Raw genomic sequence first — 21,827 nt, forward strand, 5'->3', positions numbered from 1 at the left:
GACACATTACTGGGAGTATTATTGCTGTGGAGCTCTGTGATACACTCGGACACATTACTGGGAGTATTATTACTGTGGAGCTCTGTTATACACTCAGACACATTACTGGGAGTATTATTGCTGTGGAGCTCTGTTATACACTCAGACACATTACTGGGAGTATTATTGCTGTGGAGCTCTGTTATACACTCAGACACATTACTGGGAGTATTATTACTGTGGAGCTCTGTTATATACTCAGACACATTACTGGGAGTATATTTACTGTGGAGCTCTGTTATACAGTCAGACACATCAACAATATGGAGCTCCTACAAAACAGGGACATTAGAATAGATAAGAGGGATATAGAGATTTGGGAAAAAAATAGGGACTGTCCCTCCTAAATAGGGACACTTGGGAGGTATAATGTCCTAGTATTGGCATTACCCTTAGACGCCATTTTTACCCCAGGTGCTGGTCATTTTATGACAGTCAATATATGCTTGATAGCACACAGACTGAGCCTTTTCTGCATAAATTCAGATTTTTTTGGAGGAAAATAATAGGATTCACCAAACAGGGTATTGAAAAACGAACTGTAAAATAAGAAAATGTAAGTCAGAATAGCTGACTCCGGGAATGTTTCCAGTTTGCCTGTTTGGACCTTGATTGATTTTTTAAAAAATAAATTCCACCACAATTTCCTGTTTATTCAATACGTGTTTTTATCAGAAAACTTGAGTTTTGTTTTTTTTATCGGAAATTAGTGTCTGGATAGATGGGAATTTTTATCTCAACAAACCATGTGTTTCTGTATAATACATAATTTCATTAACTAACATGATAGTGGCTGAAATCAGCCACATTTAATATAGACATATATTTTGCCACAAAGCTTACAATCTACAGGGGGTGGCTTATCGTTATTACTTTCTGTGTAAATATATTTATATATATATATATATATATATATATATATATATATTTCCTTTTATTAGAGTGCAAGCTCTTTGTACCAGTGTTTTGTCCAGTTATTTTCTCTGCTGTTCCTTTGTGCCTAATATAAGCAGGGGTACAGTGTCTGTAATAAATGGGGTTAACCCCTGCGGTAATGGTGACCACTAAGGATCAGCCCTTCGATCTTTTGTTTGTGATAAATTAGGCATGGCCCCTTTAAGACACTCCACCTCCTTCCCCCAGCTAATGGTGAGAAATAGAGATTAGGGAGGGATGGAGGGGGGTGTTCAGCATCACTGTCTCACATTGGGAATAGAGCATCTGTTCCAACACATCACAGTCAGAGAAGCAGGTCTGGAGTGGACTGCACTACTCCACAGCCATCCCTGCCAGCATGGTGCTACCCTCACAGCTGGCATAGAGGTACCAACCTGGCAGGAGAATGGGATGCTGCACTGGGAGATGCACCTTAATCCTGCTCTGCACCCTACAGCTGGTGAGTCCGCCTTTAACCCTTTCTACCCAGTGACCCAACATGAAGACCCAACAAACAACAATCCCTTATCATATGTTAACATTATGTTTGACAGAGCAACATAGGAGTGGTAGTTTAACAATAGCTGGGGTTCTAACATTAGGCCACCCTTGTATTTGACATCTGTCACTTCTCTTGCCCGCAGAGCTTGCAATCTAATGTGGGTGTGGCGAGTGGGTGAACGAGCGAGTCTTTGTGTAGTTCTGCTCCGTGGTTCCCGACCCACAACTAACTTTCCTTTTATTGTGCTGTGATGTCTGTGCACATTCTCTTTGTATTGTGTTATTGTTGTCGTTCATGTATTTTAATGTTAAGGAACAATGAGGAGATGAGGCAAACTTTCTGACCCAATTGATTTTTTTGAATCCTGTGACTGCCACCTGATCCTGTCTGGGTGCCAAGACCTGGTCTTGGGGCCCCAAGGGTGTAAGATACCAAAAGCATACCATTTATTGACGAATTCACGCAAATCGAAACATAAAATACCCGGTGCTCACAGAGGAGGAGACTACCAATGGAGGATGCTGACGCGTTTCATGCCTCACGGCACTTTATCGCAAAACATGCGCAGGGGGATTTAATCCAAATTTGTGCTGGATCAGTGCCATGCACTCTGTATATCGGAGTTAGGGCGCTGTGTTATGCACGCTGTATATTGGGGTTACACACTATATATTGGGGTTACATATGGGATATTAGCGTTACTTTCTATATATTGGAGTCACACGCTGTATATTGGGTCACACGCTGTATGTTGGAGTCACACGCTGTATATTGGTGTCACACTCTGAATATTGGAGTCACACGCTGTATATTGGGTCACATGCTGTATATTGGGGTTACACGCTATATGTTATCATTACTTTCTATATATTGGGGTCACACGCTGTATATATGAGGTGCATGCTGTAAATTGTGATTAACATTGCTTTTTATATATTGGGGTTACACACTATATATTGGGGTTACATGCGGTATATTAGCATCACTTCCTATATATTTCGGTTATACTCTGTATATTGGGGTTACATGCTGTATATTAACATTACTTTCTATATATTGGGGTTAAACGCTGTATATTGGTATTACATGCTGTATATTGGGGTCACACACTATATATTGGAGTCACACACTATATATTGGGGTCACACGCTGTATACTAGGGTTACTTTCTATATATTGGGGTTACATGCTGTATATGGGGATCACACACTGTATATTAGCGTTACTTTCTATATATTGGGGTTACACACTATATATTGGGATTACTCGCTGTATATTAGGCTTACATGCTACATATTGGGGTTACACACTATATATTGGGGTTACACACTTTATATTAGCGTTACTTGCTATAAATTGGTGTCATACACTGTATATTGGGGTTACACGCTGTATATTGGTGTCATACACTGTATATTGGGGTCACACGCTGTATATTGGGGTTACACACTGTATATTGGGTCACACGCTGTAGATTGGGTCATACACTGTATATTGGGGTTACACGCTGTATGTTGGGGTCACACGCTGTATATTGGGTCACACGCTGTGTATTGAGGTTGCATGCTGTGTTCACCCTGTTGAGGTCCTGGGTGGTATTTCTAACTAATTAAGTATAATCCGTAGCTTATTATCTCTGTGTAGGGGGTCTTAATGACACAGTAGGCTTTCAATGTCTGCCTGAAAAGTCATGCTGTATATTGGGGTCACACGCTATATGTTATCATTACTTTCTATATATTGGGGTTACACGCTGTTTATTGGGTCACACACTGTATATTGGTGTCACACGCTGTATATTGGGGTCACACGCTATATGTTATCATTACTTTCTATATATTGGGGTCACACGCTGTATATTAACATTGCTTTTTATATATTGGGATTACACGCTGTATATATGAGGTGCATGCTGTAAATTGTGATTAACATTGCTTTTTATATATTGGGGTTACACACTATTGATACCGGAGAAACTGACGGAAGCCAAGCACAGAGAGATGGACACAGGTTTCTTCAGGAAGGAAGAGATTCTTTATTGGATCACCGATCGGGACTCAGAGGGACTAGCGTCACCAAAATACAGCAAAGTCTGAGTACTGAATACATAGAGTACATTCCTTATATAGCACTGTAGCTCCTCCCACAATTAACTACACCCACACATACCCTTAACCTATTTAATGAATAGAGTCTAAACTCATCCATCCGGTCTAACCACGTGGCTCATCTGATACAAAGGAGAGGGACGCGTAATTCCAGTTCTTACATTCCTGCACCTGGTCAGTACAGTGATAACAGTATCTTAGCTACGTGTAATTAACTAACTGATACTACAAACACATATACATACATATGCCTTGTGGCAATCTTAGCCTGCTAAACTTGTATTTTACTGGAATTACATCACATTCCCCCCTTTGATGCCTCTGATATTTCACAATTACTTGAGGCATCACTTAACCTTGGTTTGCATATACCTCAGGTTACCATGAACCAGACCAGACTTATCTTATGATGTGAATCTTTTAACACTCATCTTCCTGCATTGGTTCTCCTTGATCTAGAGCCTTATACTTATATATCGCCATTATCTGTGCAGCAGCCTTCCTCTCTGCTATACTTCCTATCAGGCTTTGCACAGACCTAACTACTAAGGGTATAAGACACGGTAGGAGTAGACACAACAGTAAAATCAGTAGGACTCCACCTACCACTGCCTTAAGCCCTCCAAACCACTCATACCAGCTACCAAACCAACTACTTGGATTGTACCCTTTCCATACCTGAGTAGGCACATGCACTAGTTTAACCATATGGCTAGTAAGCTCAGCTATTGCTTGCCCTTCGTCATCTATTTGAAGACAGCAATTGCTCAGGTTAAACTTCCCACATACACCTCCCTCTACTGCCAAAAGGTAATCCAAGGCTAATCTATTTTGGTACACTGCTGTCCTCATCCTGGTATTATGCTTCGCTAGAAGATTGAGCGCTTGTGAGGTCTCATTAGTAATAATCTCAACCACCGCCTGTAATCTTATAATACGGTTGAGCATATAAATAGGGGTTCTATAACCAAAGGTACCATCTTCTGCCCACGTGGCTGGCCCATAATAATCTATGATACGCTGGGGAGGCCATTCATTATCTTCCCAGGTGCCTATCTCTAAGGGTCCCCTTTTCTTCCTATGATTCACATCATACACTTTAACACCTAAAGTCTCACCTGTTTCAATCGGTAACAAGAAGAAGGATGGTTTGAGCATACCCAACACACATGCCCCTTCCCAGTCCTGTGGCAACTCCGAATAGGCTTTCTTACCACAGATCCAGTACAAATTTGCTGGGGCTCTCCAGGTAGATGTGATGGATAAATCAAACCACACATCCTTTAAACTGGCATATCTAGCAAACGGGTTAGATGGTTCTGAGACATTTGAAGCCGACCACCAAGTTGTATTTTTAGTATCATCATCATAAGCTTTTTGCCCTAGACAAGTTAATTCTCCTACAGAAGTATTATACATTATTCCTTTCCTTGCTATGCAAACATAACCTATGATGGAGGTCTTTAATCTCCACTCAGATTTACCTCTAACACTCAAATGATAATCGGCTTGTGTAGATATTAGTTGGTCAACTGCCTCAGAACCGGACATTACCTCCTTTGCTTCCCAAGGCCATTGGTCTCCCATGTTAGTACCTCCACACACATAGCAGTTGGTAACATTAAGACTACCGGCAATACTTTCAGCTAGGTCAATGAACAGGTTTTTAGCGTTATGGGGGATCTTATTATCTATACTCATCTCTTCATAAAAGGAATGGTATACTTGATGAGTCTGGGAGGATACCGTATCAGTCTCTATTCCTATAAACAATAATGTCCCAGGATCTAAACCCGTCCCGTATATCTGAAACCCAAATAAATTTCCATACTTATCTAGGAACTTGTCGGGGTTATTAATAAGTATATGGACTGGGTTGCATTCCATAGACTTACAATAAGGGCTAGTCGGCAACTTAGTCACTATCATGTCTTTATCTACTGTCTGTCCCCAAGTCGCCCACCCCACACAAGACCAATATGGACAAAAGTTATAGTCTTTATTTGGGCATCTAGGACTCACATATTTATTTTTACTACTGGGACAAATATATTTATCATTAGACCCATACGTCCTCTCCCATCTAAGATCCCCACATACATTCCACGGTTTTCTACCACTTGATATCGCCTTACATGCATCAAATAGCAGAACACCCGAAGAATGTACGGATTCTAACACCGTCTTATTAATTAGGGTCCCCTGAGGATCTCCATTCCTGAGAGTCAACCAAATTGTACGAGGTTGATACTCTGGACTGAAGCACTTAGGTTCTCCTACTCCTAAATGGCACACACTATAGTCTATATTTAGGTATCTACATCTTGATACCTCTCCTTTACATTCGTATTGTGAATGCCAAATTAGGGTTTGGGAAATATGGTTACCTGTTCTCGTAGTCTTAATGCATACCTCACAGCTAGGAGTGTCGGTACCTCTACCTTCCTGAATATAAAAACACATATAAATAAACACAATCAAAAGCACATCTTTCGCCGTCATCCTCAGTCTTCGTCCGTGCGATGGAACCTCAGCTTCCAGGATGTGAGGGCTGCAGGGAATGGAGTTCTGCTCGTCTTCACAGGTGTCCCTTCGAGACTTTCCTGGCTTATACACTATGTGTTGGTAAGCGGACAGGCTTTATTATGGCCTTCTCACTCACACCTGTAACAATAAAATTTGTAATCCACAATAATTCCTCGTTACTCCGACTGAGTAGTGCGTTTCAACCGGATCTTGCAGGGATTCTCTGGATCTGCTGTAATTTGCCAAGAATCGACTGCTGCTGGTTTAACCCTGGAGTGATGTATCCACGGAGTTACTTCGGCTACTTTTATCGCTGTAGGGGTAGACAAAAGAACAACATAAGGACCTCTCCACTTGGGCCCTAACGGTACATTATTCCACTCTTTAATCCACACTTGGTCTCCTGGATGATAACTATGAACAGGGGGATAAATATTCACAGGTAATCTATCTTGTACCCATTTCTGTACCTCCTCCATAGTCTTACCCAACTCTACAACCTGCTGCCGGGTAATTCCTTCTCCCAACTGACTCAAGTCCCCCCTTAAGTTACCAAGTACGGGAGGTGGTCGCCCATACATGATTTCAAAAGGAGAGAGGCCCATCCTTCTGGTAGGGGTACTGCGGATTCGCAATAAAGCTATGGGTAAGAGAACGTTCCACTTAAGTTGGGTTTCCTGACACATTTTAGCCAACTGGTTCTTTATAGTTCTATTCATTCTCTCTACCTTACCAGAACTCTGGGGTCTATATGCAGTATGAAGCCTCCACTTTATACCAAGCATATGAGTCAGTTGTTGTAGGCACTGATGAACAAAAGCTGGACCATTGTCCGATCCTATAGAACAGGGTAGTCCATATCGGGGTATTATTTCTCGTAGCAGGAATCTTACAACTTCTCCTGCTTTCTCTGTACGAGTAGGACATGCTTCTACCCAGCCTGAATAGGTGCACACAATTACCAACAGGTAACGATGTCCACCCGATTTAGGCATTACTGTAAAGTCTATTTGTAGATCGGACATGGGGAGTCCCCCCATAAACTGGACTCCTGGTGGCTTTACTGGTCCTTGTCTTGCATTATTCTTAGCACACGTTACACATCTGCGTACAATGGCCTGAGTCAAGTTGGACAATCTTGGTATGTAGAAATGTTTCCTGAGAGATTCTTCAGTACTGTCTCTCCCAGAATGTGTCCCGTTGTGATAATTTTGGACAATTTCTACCGCTAGTGATGCTGGTATGACTATTCTTCCATCTTCTAGCTGATACCACTTGTTCTCCAAATACTTTCCCGGTTCAGTCTTTAACCACTCCTCTTCTTGAGCTGTATAAACTGGAGTCCATTGGGACAGTGGAGTTGGTATAAGAGCAGCTATATGCCCTACATACTCCTGTCTTCCTGATTCAGCAGCACGCTTAGCTGCACTATCTGCCATCCGATTTCCCTTGGTTACATCACCATCTCCTCTCAGATGCGCTCGACAATGTATGATACCGACTTCTTTCGGCTCCCACACTGCTTCCAATAGTTGTAGGATTTCAGCTGCGTACTTGATTTCTTTGCCTTCTGAATTCAGTAGTCCTCTTTCTTTATACAAAGCTCCGTGGGCATGAGTGGTTAAAAACGCATACTTAGAGTCCGTATAGATATTTACTCTTAAACCTTCAGCCAATTGTAACGCTCGTGTTAGTGCTATTAATTCTGCCTTTTGTGCTGATGTTCCTTTCGCCAGTGGCCGAGCTTCTATCACCTTGTCTATTGTTGTCACTGCATATCCTGCATAGCGGATCCCTTCTTTCACATAACTACTGCCGTCGGTGTAATATTGAACATCGGGGTTCTGGATGGGAAAATCACGAAGATCTGGTCTACTTGAAAATACTTCATCCATTACTTCCAAACAATCATGTTGACTTTCAGTAGGTTGCGGCAAAAGGGTAGCTGGATTTAAGGTGTTTACAGTCTCTAAATGCACTCTTGGGTTTTCACACAACATTGCTTGATACTTGGTCATACGGCTGTTACTAAACCAATGATTTCCTTTGTAATCCAACAACGTCTGTACTGCATGTGGGACTCGTACATAAAGTTCTTGACCCAGAGTGAGTTTATCGGCTTCAGCTACTAGCAGGGCGGCTGCAGCTACGGCTCTTAGACAAGGTGGAAGTCCGCTGGCCACTGCATCCAGTTGCTTAGACATGTAGGCAACAGGTCTTTGCCATGATCCCAAGTACTGTGTCAATACTCCCACAGCCATTCTTCTTTGCTCGTGTACATATAAGTAGAATGGTCGTGTGTGATCAGGTAGACCTAATGCTGGGGCACTCATCAAAGCCTTCTTCACATCTTCAAATGCCGTTTGCTGTTCTTGGGTCCATAAGAAGGGGTCGTGCTCTGTACCTTTGATGGCTGCGTACAGAGGTTTTGCTAGTATCGCATAGCTGGGAATCCATATCCTACAGAAGCCTGCTGCCCCCAAGAATTCTCGCACTTGTCTTCTATTCTTGGGTATTGGTATTTGGCAGACAGCTTCTTTTCTCTCTGGCCCCATAATCCTTTGACCTTCAGAGATATGGAATCCCAGATACTTGACAGTTGGCAAACACAACTGAGCCTTCTTCCTGGACACCTTGTATCCTGCCTTCCAGAGAATATGTAGTAGATCGTGCGTTGCTTGCTGACATTTTTCTTTTGTAACTGCTGCTATCAACAAGTCATCTACATATTGTAACAATACACATTCTCCTGGGATAGACTCGAAATCCAGTAGATCTTGACTTAGAGCTGAACCAAATAGGGTAGGTGAATTTTTAAACCCTTGGGGCAGTCTTGTCCAAGTCATTTGGCGTTTTGAGCCCGTTACAGCGTTCTCCCATTGGAAAGCGAAAATACATTGGCTTTCTACGGCAATTCGGAGGCAAAAGAAGGCATCTTTGAGATCTAAGACTGTGAAGTAAGTAGCCCCGCCCGGAATTAAAGCAAGCAGGTTATATGGATTGGGTACAACTGGATGTATGCTAACAACCGCATCATTGACTGCTCTTAAGTCCTGTACAGGTCGATACTCATCTGTACCGGGCTTTTGAACAGGCAGCAATGGGGTGTTCCAGGGGGAAGTACAGAATTTTAGGATACCATACCGTATGAACTTATCCAGATAGGATTGGATGTTCTTCTTAGCCTTCTGCGGAATGTGATATTGTCTTAGGCTCACTGGATAAACCCCATGTTTCAGTTCAATTTTTATTGGTGGAATATTGCGGGCCAGTCCTGGTGGGTTGTTCTCTGCCCAAACTCCTGGTATGTTAAACAATGTCTCATCACTCCTAGGGTTTTGGCTAGTCAACACTGTATAAAGTCGCCACTCTTCTTCCTTTGGTACGGATAAAGTCATAATACCTGAAGGTCCATTAAACTTTAAGGATGTTGTTCCATTTGGTAGGAACGTAATCTGCGCTTGTAATTTTGATAGCATATCACGTCCCAGCAATTGGACTGGACATTCAGGCATATAAAGGAATTGGTGTTTTACTACGTGGCCTCCCAATGTACAGAGTCGACTTTTAAGAACCGGTTTTTCAGCACTTCTTCCAGTTGCTCCTATCACAGTAATAGTCCTTCCAGATGGAGGAGCAACTAGATTAGTCACCACTGAATGTTCAGCACCAGTGTCGATCATGAACGCACTCCTTTTCCCCCCTATTGATACATCGACCATAGGCTCCGCTCGACCAAGGGGGATGGAGCCCGGTCGGTATCAATAGTCCTCCATGACAGTGTCAGCCAATCCTACAAAGTCCCTACCTTCTCTATCGCGGGACCTTTGCGCTGCTGGAATATACCTGTCTTCCCTAACACTTCCTCTGTTCCCATTACTCCCTCTATAACCATTACTCCCTCCGGGGCCTCCTCTACCTCTCGCTCTACCTCTAAAGTTTCCGTAGCCTGCCCTGGGTTGGTCTCTCTCGTACTGCTCTCTTTGCGGACATTCGTTCCTCCAATGCCCTTCTTCCTTGCAATACGCGCATTGATCCCTACTCAAAGGCTCCCTACTCCATCTATTATTGCCTCTATCTGGGCCCCGTTTATCTACGCCTGCGATCGCTACCGCTAGCATATCAGCCTTTTTACGCATCTTGCGCTCTTCCTCTTTCTTACTTTCTGTATCCCTGTTCATATAGACCTTATTTGCTACCTCCATTAGTTGGGTGATGGACATACCTGCAAACCCTTCTAACTTTTGTAGCTTGCGCTTAATATCTCCGTATGCTTGGCTGACAAAGGCGGAGTTAACCATTCGGGAATTGTCTGCGTCTTCCGGATTAAAGGGGGTATACAAGCGGTATGCCTCCAATAATCGGTCATAAAAGACACTGGGCGCTTCATCGCTTTTCTGGATCACCTCAACTGTCTTCGACATGTTAATGGCTTTCTTTCCTCCGGCTTTCATGCCAGCAATTATAGCGTCTCTATAGGCTCTGAGTTGAACCATATCAGCACCATTTACGTTCCAATCGGGATCGGTGTTGGGATAGTGTGTCGCGGCCCATGCTGCTGGATTGGCTTGGTTCAAAGCACGGGCTCTATCCTCTAATGCTTTAATGGCTGCTTGATTTATTCTTGTCCTTTCCTCATTGTTAAATAAAGTCATTAGTAACTGCTGGCAATCAGCCCATGTCGGATTATGCGTCTGTACTATTGAGGTGAACAGATCAGTCATAGCTTGTGGTTTCTCAGTATACGAGGAATTATGGGTCTTCCAGTTTAAAAGATCGGTTGTGGTAAATGGGACATATACGAAGACTGGGTCAGCGTGTGCCATTTGACCTGCGGCATCGATATAAGCTGACCCGGGATTCAGACGAAGAGGCATCTGATAGTGCTTTAATTGTTGGGCACCAGTCAACTGTCGGGTTTGGATGGGGCTACGTAGAGAGGCGTCAGTCATGGGTTCCGGTCGGGGAGAGATAGGGTATGGGGATGTGGGAGGTCGGTTTTGGGAAAAGGTCGTAAATAAAACACTTCGAGCCGAGCTAGATGAAGCTTGACCGGAAGTCTGAAGTGGCGCCAAATCAGGATATTCGTTTCTAATGGGGGTGGATTCTGGTTCCGGAAGGGGAGATTTAGTACGAGGGGGGGTGGATCCTGTACTGGAGGAGGAAGCGGAAGTGGATGAGGGTAATGAGGGGAGGGGTGCAGGACTTCCTGCGTTTGCGTCACTTCTTCTTAACGGAAAGTAAGGGGGCGGCAAAGGGATCTCGGACTCAGGGGGCGTGTCCAAAATGGGCCTAACACCAGTCCTAGTGGACGAGCAAGTCCTAGCTACCATGAGGCGACACTGCTCCTCGTGGCATGTCTGGAGCCATTTTGGCGAGTCATTTACGGCCTGTCTCCAACAGTCAATATAAGGAAACTGGCCGTAAAGTTCAGGCCTACCCGATACAGCCACGTGTAAGCGCTGTACCAGAGTTGGATCCAAACTGCCACGTGGCGGCCATGCCGCAACCAAAGTAGGCCACTCCCTAGTACACAAAGTGACCAAACGTACAGGAGACATCTTTACCCCAAAATCACAAACTTTGAATCCCTTTTTAAAATTCTTAACCATACATCCTAAGGGATCCGGAATCGTTGACTGCGACGCACCCATACTTAACAATGGAACGTCGTCGACAACGAATACTATACACGCGTACTATTCAACAGTCACACCCGTTTCCTCTGGCAACAGCACCACGTGGTACGGTTACCAAGTGAAACGTACACAATAACAATAAACACTCAGGGAATTCCCGTACACACACAGCTGTTACACCAGTCACTATATAATCAATATTATGCCCTTTGGCGTAACTATACAGTCACCCACGCTATAATTCTCTATATACGAATTACCCGTCTATAACACACCCCAGTAACATCGTCTTTTACAAATAGCGGTTACAGTACGGTTAGCATAGGTCAAAGCACAAGTTAAGGTCACAATACAATTATTAGTGGTTATGGTGTTAAACATGCAATGGACGACAATGATTAGTACTTATTATATAATGTCAGTAAATATACAGGGTTATGGTACCGTGCACTATAATACAGCAACACACTATTAACACTCTCGCTAGACGGCTGAGCTCGCGCTATCTAACAAGATATACACTTTACTAAAACAATCGTTAACACATTTACAATTCCCAACTAAACTATTGGCCAGTACCTTGAATGGACTACCTAAAACTATATACACCCGTTTTGGTTAGCCACACTGCCCAATCACCACATATATAGCGAGCTAGAGAACCGAATTTACACAGGCGCCTCTTAGTCGCACTATCAAAAGTCTAGTGGGTTCCAAATTTACACGCCTTCCCACTTAGCCCAGATAGGATGAGAACTAGCGAACCGAATTTACACAGGCGCCGCTTAGTCTCCCGGTCCCTCCGACCTAGCGAACGTAATATACACCCTAGAACGCTAGTCTAGACAAGACACCGGTGTCCGGCTAGGGCTATTTACACCAGGACCCCGCCTGACTAACCAAATCAAACGGTCTGACTAAAGAGCGTTCGATCGAGCGGTGCGCCTTCGCTCCTTCCCTCCGACAGAGGGGGCAGATACACAGATTCAAAACCCCTTTGGGCCTACCGCACAATCGGTATACCCCTAGTGGGTCCTGCCGTCTAAAACAGCAGTTGTCTTACCTCCTCGTTCCTGAACCTGAGTTCACACTCATCGACGGGGACACCCCAGCACTTCTCACGTAGAGGCCGATGATCTCCTGGACAACAGACCAGTGGCGCCGAGACGAAGGGAGGTCCACGCAGAAGTTCAGGGGTGCAGCCGTAGAGAACGTGGGCAAAGATAGACCGTCTCACGCCTCTGCCTCTCAGCTACCGTTGAACGATGAGCTTCCCGGCCAATGCACCAAATGATACCGGAGAAACTGACGGAAGCCAAGCACAGAGAGATGGACACAGGTTTCTTCAGGAAGGAAGAGATTCTTTATTGGATCACCGATCGGGACTCAGAGGGACTAGCGTCACCAAAATACAGCAAAGTCTGAGTACTGAATACATAGAGTACATTCCTTATATAGCACTGTAGCTCCTCCCACAATTAACTACACCCACACATACCCTTAACCTATTTAATGAATAGAGTCTAAACTCATCCATCCGGTCTAACCACGTGGCTCATCTGATACAAAGGAGAGGGACGCGTAATTCCAGTTCTTACATTCCTGCACCTGGTCAGTACAGTGATAACAGTATCTTAGCTACGTGTAATTAACTAACTGATACTACAAACACATATACATACATATGCCTTGTGGCAATCTTAGCCTGCTAAACTTGTATTTTACTGGAATTACATCACACTATATATTGGGGTTACATGCGGTATATTAGCATCACTTCCTATATATTTCGGTTATACTCTGTATATTGGGGTTACATGCTGTATATTAACATTACTTTCTATATATTGTGGTTAAACGCTGTATATTGGTATTACATGCTGTATATTGGGGTCACACACTATATATTGGAGTCACACACTATATATTGGGGTCACACGCGTATACTAGGGTTACTTTCTATATATTGGGGTTACATGCTGTATATGGGGATCACACACTGTATATTAGCGTTACTTTCTATATATTGGGGTTACACACTATATATTGGGATTACTCGCTGTATATTAGGCTTACATGCTACATATTGGGGTTACACACTATATATTGGGGTTACACACTTTATATTAGCGTTACTTGCTATAAATTGGTGTCATACACTGTATATTGGGGTTACACGCTGTATATTGGTGTCATACACTGTATATTGGGGTCACACGCTGTATATTGGGGTTACACGCTGTGTATTGAGGTTGCATGCTGTGTTCACCCTGTTGAGGTCCTGGGTGGTATTTCTAACTAATTAAGTATAATCCGTAGCTTATTATCTCTGTGTAGGGGGTCTTAATGACACAGTAGGCTTTCAATGTCTGCCTGAAAAGTCATGCTGTATATTGGGGTCACACGCTATATGTTATCATTACTTTCTATATATTGGGGTTACACGCTGTTTATTGGGTCACACACTGTATATTGGTGTCACACGCTGTATATTGGGGTCACATGCTGTATATTGGTGTCACACGCTGTATATTGGGGTCACATGCTGTATATTGGTGTCACACGCTGTATATTGGGGTTACACGCTGTGTATTGAGGTTGCATGCTGTGTTCACCCTGTTGAGGTCCTGGGTGGTATTTCTAACTAATTAAGTATAATCCGTAGCTTATTATCTCTGTGTAGGGGGTCTTAATGACACAGTAGGCTTTCAATGTCTGCCTGAAAAGTCATGCTGTATATTGGGGTCACACGCTATATGTTATCATTACTTTCTATATATTGGGGTTACACGCTGTTTATTAGGTCACACACTGTATATTGGTGTCACACACTGTATATTGGGGTCACACGCTGTATATTGGGGTCACATGCTGTATATTGGTGTCATACAATGTATATTGGGGTCACACGCTATATGTTATCATTACTTTCTATATATTGGGGTCACACGCTGTATATTTGCTATTTCCCAGCACTACACAAGTTAAATTATCCTAAAATGGATAACTAGAGCTAGCCGGACCCTGAAAGTGATAAAAGGAAGGATTTACACAGAAGGTTCACTGTGGAATTCATTCTTTATGGGTTTAACACATTCACTGCCCTTTCTTCACTGTACCAGGGGAAGGGCATGTGCTGGCCTCATATAAAGAGTTAATGCATTGGCCAGAATACGTTAAGGGGTTAATGCATTCACTGTTCCAAACTAAGGGACTAACTCATTTATTGCCTCCTGCAGCTGGTTAAAGATTGCTAGGTAAGGGAAACCTGAACACCTCGTGTTTAATTTCTTGGGGTTCAAAGAGCTCCCTCCTATACCAATGGGCACGTATTTGCTTTTGGTAAAGATGGCACAAGTCGTAATGGTACCCATAGTGGGGACATTACGTTCCCTGTAAGCACTTTCTTCAAGGCTTACTCTGTACTCCCATCACACAATGTGATATCCAAACGCAATATAGAAAGTTTAATGTAGAACCAGTTACCATTCCCCCCTTTCTGTGCTATCCCCGCCAGGCACTGAGCCTCCCTTGACAACCTGAAATCAGGATCTGTTTCATGTCTAAGAACCAAACCCAGTTCTGCATTTCTTATTGCTGACCAACCCTGTGTGCTGGGCATTCCTGAATCCCTGATACCCGGTCTGTGTGCTGGGCATTCCTGAATCCCTGATACCCGGTCTGTGAGCTGGGCATTCCTGAATCCCCGATACCCGGTCTGTGAGCTGGACATTCCTGAATCCCTGATACCCGGTCTGTGTGCTGGGCATTCCTGAATCCCTGATACCCGGTCTGTGTGCTGGGCATTCCTGAATCCCTTACACCTGGTCTGTGTGCTGGGCATTCCTGAATCCCTGATACCCGGTCTGTGTGCTGGGCATTCCTGAATCCCTGATACCCGGTCTGTGTGCTGGGCATTCCTGAATCCCTGATACCCGGTCTGTGTGCTGGGCATTCCTGAATCCCTGATACCCGGTCTGTGTGCTGGGCATTCCTGAATCCCTTACACCTGGTCTGTGTGCTGGGCATTCCTGAATCCCTGATACCCGGTCTGTGTGCTGGGCATTCCTGAATCCCTGATACCCGGTCTGTGTGCTGGGCATTCCTGAATCCCTTACACCTGGTCTGTGTGCTGGGCATTCCTGAATCCCTGATACCCGGTCTGTGTGCTGGGCATTCCTGAATCCCTGATACCCGGTCTGTGTGCTGGGCATTCCTGAATCCCTAAAACCCGGTCTGTGGGCTGGGCATTCCTGAATCCCCGATATCCGGTCTGTGTGCTGGGCATTCCTGAATCCCTGATACCCGGTCTGTGAGCTGGGCATTCCTGAATCCCCGATACCCGGTCTGTGTGCTGGGCATTCCTGAATCCCTGATACCCGGTCTGTGTGCTGGGCATTCCTGAATCCCTTACACCTGGTCTGTGTGCTGGGCATTCCTGAATCCCTGATACCCGGTCTGTGTGCTGGGCATTCCTGAATCCCTGATACCCGGTCTGTGAGCTGGGCATTCCTGAATCCCCGATATCCGGTCTGTGTGCTGGGCATTCCTGAATCCCCGATATCCGGTCTGTGTGCTGGGCATTCCTGAATCCCTGATACCCGGTCTGTGAGCTGGGCATTCCTGAATCCCTTACACCTGGTCTGTGTGCTGGGCATTCCTGAATCCCTGATACCCGGTCTGTGAGTTGGACATTCCTGAATCCCTGATACCTGGTCTGTTAGTTGGGCATTCCTGAATCCCTGATACCCGGTCTGTGTGCTGGGCATTCCTGAATCCCTGATACCCGGTCTGTGAGCTGGGCATTCCTGAATCCCTGATACCCGGTCTGTGTGCTGGGCATTCCTGAATCCCTGATACCCGGTCTGTGTGCTGGGCATTCCTGAATCCCTGATACCCGGTCTGTGTGCTGGGCATTCCTGAATCCCCGATACCCGGTCTGTGAGCTGGGCATTCCTGAATCCCCGATACCCGGTCTGTGAGCTGGGCATTCCTGAATCCCTGATACCCGGTCTGTGTGCTGGGCATTCCTGAATCCCTGATACCCGGTCTGTGTGCTGGGCATTCCTGAATCCCCGATACCCGGTCTGTGTGCTGGGCATTCCTGAATCCCTTACACCTGGTCTGTGTGCTGGGCATTACTGAATCCCTGATACCCGGTCTGTGTGCTGGGCATTCCTGAATCCCTGATACCCGGTCTGTGTGCTGGGCATTCCTGAATCCCCGATACCCGGTCTGTGTGCTGGGCATTCCTGAATCCCTGATACCCGGTCTGTGAGCTGGGCATTCCTGAATCCCTGATACCCGGTCTGTGTGCTGGGCATTCCTGAATCCCTGATACCCGGTCTGTGTGCTGGGCATTCCTGAATCCCTGATACCCGGTCTGTGTGCTGGGCATTCCTGAATCCCTTACACCTGGTCTGTGTGCTGGGCATTACTGAATCCCCGATACCCGGTCTGTGTGCTGGGCATTCCTGAATCCCCGATACCCGGTCTGTGTGCTGGGCATTCCTGAATCCCTGATACCCGGTCTGTGTGCTGGGCATTCCTGAATCCCTGATACCCGGTCTGTGTGCTGGGCATTACTGAATCCCCGATACCCGGTCTGTGAGCTGGGCATTCCTGAATCCCTGATACCCGGTCTGTGTGCTGGGCATTCCTGAATCCCTGATACCCGGTCTGTGTGCTGGGCATTCCTGAATCCCTGATACCCGGTCTGTGTGCTGGGCATTCCTGAATCCCTGATACCCGGTCTGTGTGCTGGGCATTCCTGAATCCCTGATACCCGGTCTGTGTGCTGGGCATTCCTGAATCCCCGATATCCGGTCTGTGTGCTGGGCATTCCTGAATCCCTTACACCTGGTCTGTGTGCTGGGCATTCCTGAATCCCTGATACCCGGTCTGTGTGCTGGGCATTCCTGAATCCCTGATACCCGGTCTGTGTGCTGGGCATTCCTGAATCCCTGATACCCGGTCTGTGTGCTGGGCATTCCTGAATCCCCGATATCCGGTCTGTGTGCTGGGCATTCCTGAATCCCTGATACCCGGTCTGTGTGCTGGGCATTCCTGAATCCCTGATACCCGGTCTGTGAGTTGGGTATTGCCGAATCCCTGATACCCGGTCTGTGTGCTGGGCATTCCTGAATCCCCGATACCCGGTCTGTGAGCTGGGCATTCCTGAATCCCTGATACCCGGTCTGTGTGCTGGGCATTCCTGAATCCCTGATACCCGGTCTGTGTGCTGGGCATTCCTGAATCCCTGATACCCGGTCTGTGAGTTGGGTATTGCCGAATCCCTGATACCCCACTACTTGAAAAACAAACTGAAAAAATTTAGATCAGAATAGTCACAGATTATCAGGTCATTTTTTTTTTTTTTTTTTACAAACAGTGAGAACTCAGTGAATTTCACGTTTAAGGCCAGAGTAGCTGAACTGAGAGCAGAGCTGACTAAGAGAATGTTTCCAGTTTGGCTATTTTTACCTTAAATGAGAAGCTCGATTTGAATAACCCTGAATAGCTGAATTCAAGGCAGTTTTTTTTCTATGAGTCGCAACTTTTTCTTTTACCAAGTTTTCAATTTCGATAATTTGGTTTATTTATTGCTGAATACTGCGATACTCATTACATTATGAAATGTTTTTATAATAATCAATAAAATGTGGTTTGTGGTGAATGAAGTCACGATCCTGCACATTACAACTCGACAGTAAATGAATTGTGACATCTGTGACTCTGTGAAAGTTATTATTAAGGATATAGAAAGTTTTTTGCCAAAGTGTGAATTGTTACAAATTCGCAAGTTTCTAATTTTACTTCAATAACGTTCTCTCAGATTATCACTTATTAGTAATTTATTAATTGTCTCCAATGGACGCCATGGCAATATTCCGATTATTTTTCTGTTTCGGCATTTTTGGTGATTGGTTGCCGTGTCTGTAGGAGTTTCTCACAAAACCTTTTTTTCTACCTAGCTGCCATCGTTTGACGGGACAATGAATCATGTTGAATCGAGAGTTGGTATTTTAAAATATAGCCTTTTGGAAGTGGTGGACCTCTGTAGGAAAGCTATTTCAAAACTTTAACCTGTTCGAATTTCCTTATTTTTTTTCGGTGAAGTTCACTAAAATGTATAACTGACTTTGCATGTAAGATCCATTAAAATGTTTAGTGCCGCCATGGATCTGCTAGGCTAGTAAACCGCGTCGCTATAGTGAAGGTTGCGCAGTGACGCAAAATGTGGTTTGTACAGATCTCCATAAACAAAGGCTGCGATAAATAAACCGGCAGCTGTTTAATAGATGAGGCTCGCGCCAGAAAAACGCGTGATGTCATGTGTTATGCGCCAAAAGAAGGATGTGAACGAGTTATGCGTTCTTTTGTAAATTGTTTAATGGTTACATTATCAGGGATTCAGCGTTATTACGTTATTTTGACAAGATGTCTACAATCTTATCTATGCCCATTCACACCAACTACAACGGAAGAAGTTTCTGCTCTGCTCTGCTCCGGTCCTCCCGCCCCACCACCTGTACCCTTGATCCTATTCCCTCATAGCTCATTCACGCTCTGTCTCCCTCTCTTGCTCTTCTTCTCACTAAAGTTTTCAATCTCTCCCTTTTCTCCGGCACATGTCCTTCACCCTTAAAGCATGCAACCATAACACTGATTCTGAAAAAGCCCAACCTTGACCCCAACTCCACATCTAACTACCGCCCTATATCGCTACTGCCATATGCCTCCAAGATGAGAAAGTTGTGCATGCGAGATTGACAGACTTCCTCGAATCCAATTCTCTGCTAGGCCCGCTTCAGTCTGGATTCCGCGCTCGTCACTCTGTTGAAACAGCTGTGACCAAAGTATCCAATGATTTAATCGCTGCTAAATCTCGTGGCCATTACTCTATCCTAATTCTCCTTGATCTTTCTGTTGTCTTTGACACTGTTGATCATCAACAGCTTCTTCTCATTCTCTGTAATCTCGGTCTACGAGATATTGCTCTCTAGTGCTCCTCTTACCTCTCCCAGTGCTTTTTCAGTGTTTCTCTCTCTGGCTCTGTCTCTTTCTCCCAACCTCTCTCTGTAGGCGTTCCCCAAAGTTCTGTCCTTGGTCCCCTACTGTTCTCCATCTATTCTGCCTCCCTTGGTAAACTCATCAGCTCCTTTGGCTTCCATTATCATTTATATGCAGATGACACGCAAATCTTCCTGTCCCCTCCTGATCTCTCTTTGCCCATCTTGACTAGTGTCTCTGACTGCCTCTTTGCGATTTCCAACTGGATGGCTGTTCACTTCCTTAAACTCAACCTGTCTAAAACAGAACTTCTGGTCTTTCCTCCCTCCAAGTCAACGGCGCCACCATCACCTCTACCTCGCAGGCTCGCTGCCTAGGTGGTCTCTTTGACTCCAACCTCTCCTTCACCCCTCATGTACAGTCGGTTGCCAAATCCTGCTGCTTCCATCTCAAAAACATAGCTCGCATCCTCTCCTATTTAACACCAGACGCAGCTAAGGTTGCTGTCCATGCCGTTGCTCTTTCTCGTCTTGGCTTCTTCAATCCCCTTCTCAGTGGTCTTATGTGTTCCCAGGTTGCACCGCTGCAATCTATTATGAGGTTCATTTTCCTGTCCGCCCGGACCTACAATGCCTCCCCCCTCTGTCAGTCTCTACATTGGCTTTCAGTTAGACATAGGACTCAATCTAAAATTCTGGTGCTTGCTTACAAGTCCCTACATAATCCTCCTCCAATCTATCTATCCTCCCTAATACTCAAATATGTCCTGTTGAGGCCCCTGTGCTCTGCCGAAGACCTACGTCTATCCTCTGTTTCTACTCCCACATCTAATGCTCACCTCCAAGACTTCTCCAGGGCTGCCCTTTTTCTGTGGAACTCCCTTCCTTCTCCGTAAGACTTTCACCCAGTCTCCACTCCTTAAAAAACCTTTGAAAACACATTTCTTCAGGAAAGCATATCATTTAAACTGTTAGCAGGTTTTCATTACCTCCCCCCCATGACTCCTCTCCTGCAACTGTCAAAAATAACCTACGAGGTTCCCAGTGAATACTTTTCTAGCACCCTACTTCATTACCCCTACTTATACCCTTTGTGTCACTATACCCACTCCCTCTAGCATGTAAGCCCATTGAGCAGGGCCTGTGTGTGTCTGTTAGTCCACCCACTGTACAGCGCTATGGAATTTTGCTGGCGCTATATAAATAATAAAATAATTATAATTATAATAATTAAACAGAGAATATCAAAATCAATCTCCGTTATCACTTATTCACTAACGTGTCAATTAGTTTTGGACTAAAATTGGAAATTCCCCTTAAATTCGAAACCATTTGCTTTTTAGTTGATAAACCTATGACATATCTCCTACATGGTTTACATATTATCAAGATGTTTGACATATTATTACATGTTACCGAGATGCTTAACATATCATTACTTATTGCCTAGCTGTGTTCTAACGATGAGAGATTTGGCGATGGGCTGGAGGGGGCTGGGGCTGGTCTCTAGGCACCCAAGGAAAGAACGCTAAGCATGTACCATTCTCAGCCATTGATATGGGATTGCCATTAACCCCTGAGCTTCCAGGACCCAGGTTGGATGAACAAGTCAGTCATTTTGCCAAAGTGTGTTTCTTTTTACACAACCAAGGATTGCGAAAAATGTAAAACTAAATGGCACAAAATGCAGAATAATTGGTTTGACAAAATGATCCAACTAATCTATAATCAGTTTGTCTGCTTTAACCTAAATCATGTGATTCACTGCGATTTGCTATTTAATGCCCGCGGCTATTGGTCGCTGCTTACTTTGGTTGAAGAAAAAAAAGACACAATGGGGTTTTTTTTTGTAAAGAGTGAGTTTTGACCAATATGCTGAAAGTTAATCAATCCCTTTGGTTTCCAGGGTAACACCCAGTGTTAGAATGTGGCCCAGAACATATCCCCCAACTGTCTGTATTTAGGAGGGAAAGTAAAACAGAGCTCCACAGCAATAATACTCCCAGTAATGTGTCTGAGTGTATAACAGAGCTCCACAGCAATAATACTCCCAGTAATGTGTCTG

At 44.7% G+C, this 21,827-nt stretch overlaps 1 protein-coding gene across 2 annotated transcripts in view; it reads left to right on the forward strand.

Annotated features, from left to right (window-relative positions):
* The first annotated feature begins 1,227 nt into the window (after positions 1 to 1,227).
* NKAIN4 (sodium/potassium transporting ATPase interacting 4) overlaps positions 1,228 to 21,827 on the forward strand; it is a 44,540-nt gene continuing 23,940 nt past the window's right edge. The window contains exon 1 of one of the 2 annotated variants that reach the window (XM_063459585.1): positions 1,228 to 1,435. In XM_063459585.1, coding sequence (XP_063315655.1) covers positions 1,382 to 1,435 — 54 coding nt within the window. In that variant the 5' untranslated portion in view covers positions 1,228 to 1,381. The remainder of the gene's footprint in view (positions 1,436 to 21,827) is intronic. The other variant, XM_063459584.1, reaches the window with a different exon arrangement.

This window comes from Pelobates fuscus, chromosome 6 (genome assembly GCF_036172605.1).
Source record: "Pelobates fuscus isolate aPelFus1 chromosome 6, aPelFus1.pri, whole genome shotgun sequence".
Lineage (NCBI taxonomy): Eukaryota > Metazoa > Chordata > Amphibia > Anura > Pelobatidae > Pelobates > Pelobates fuscus.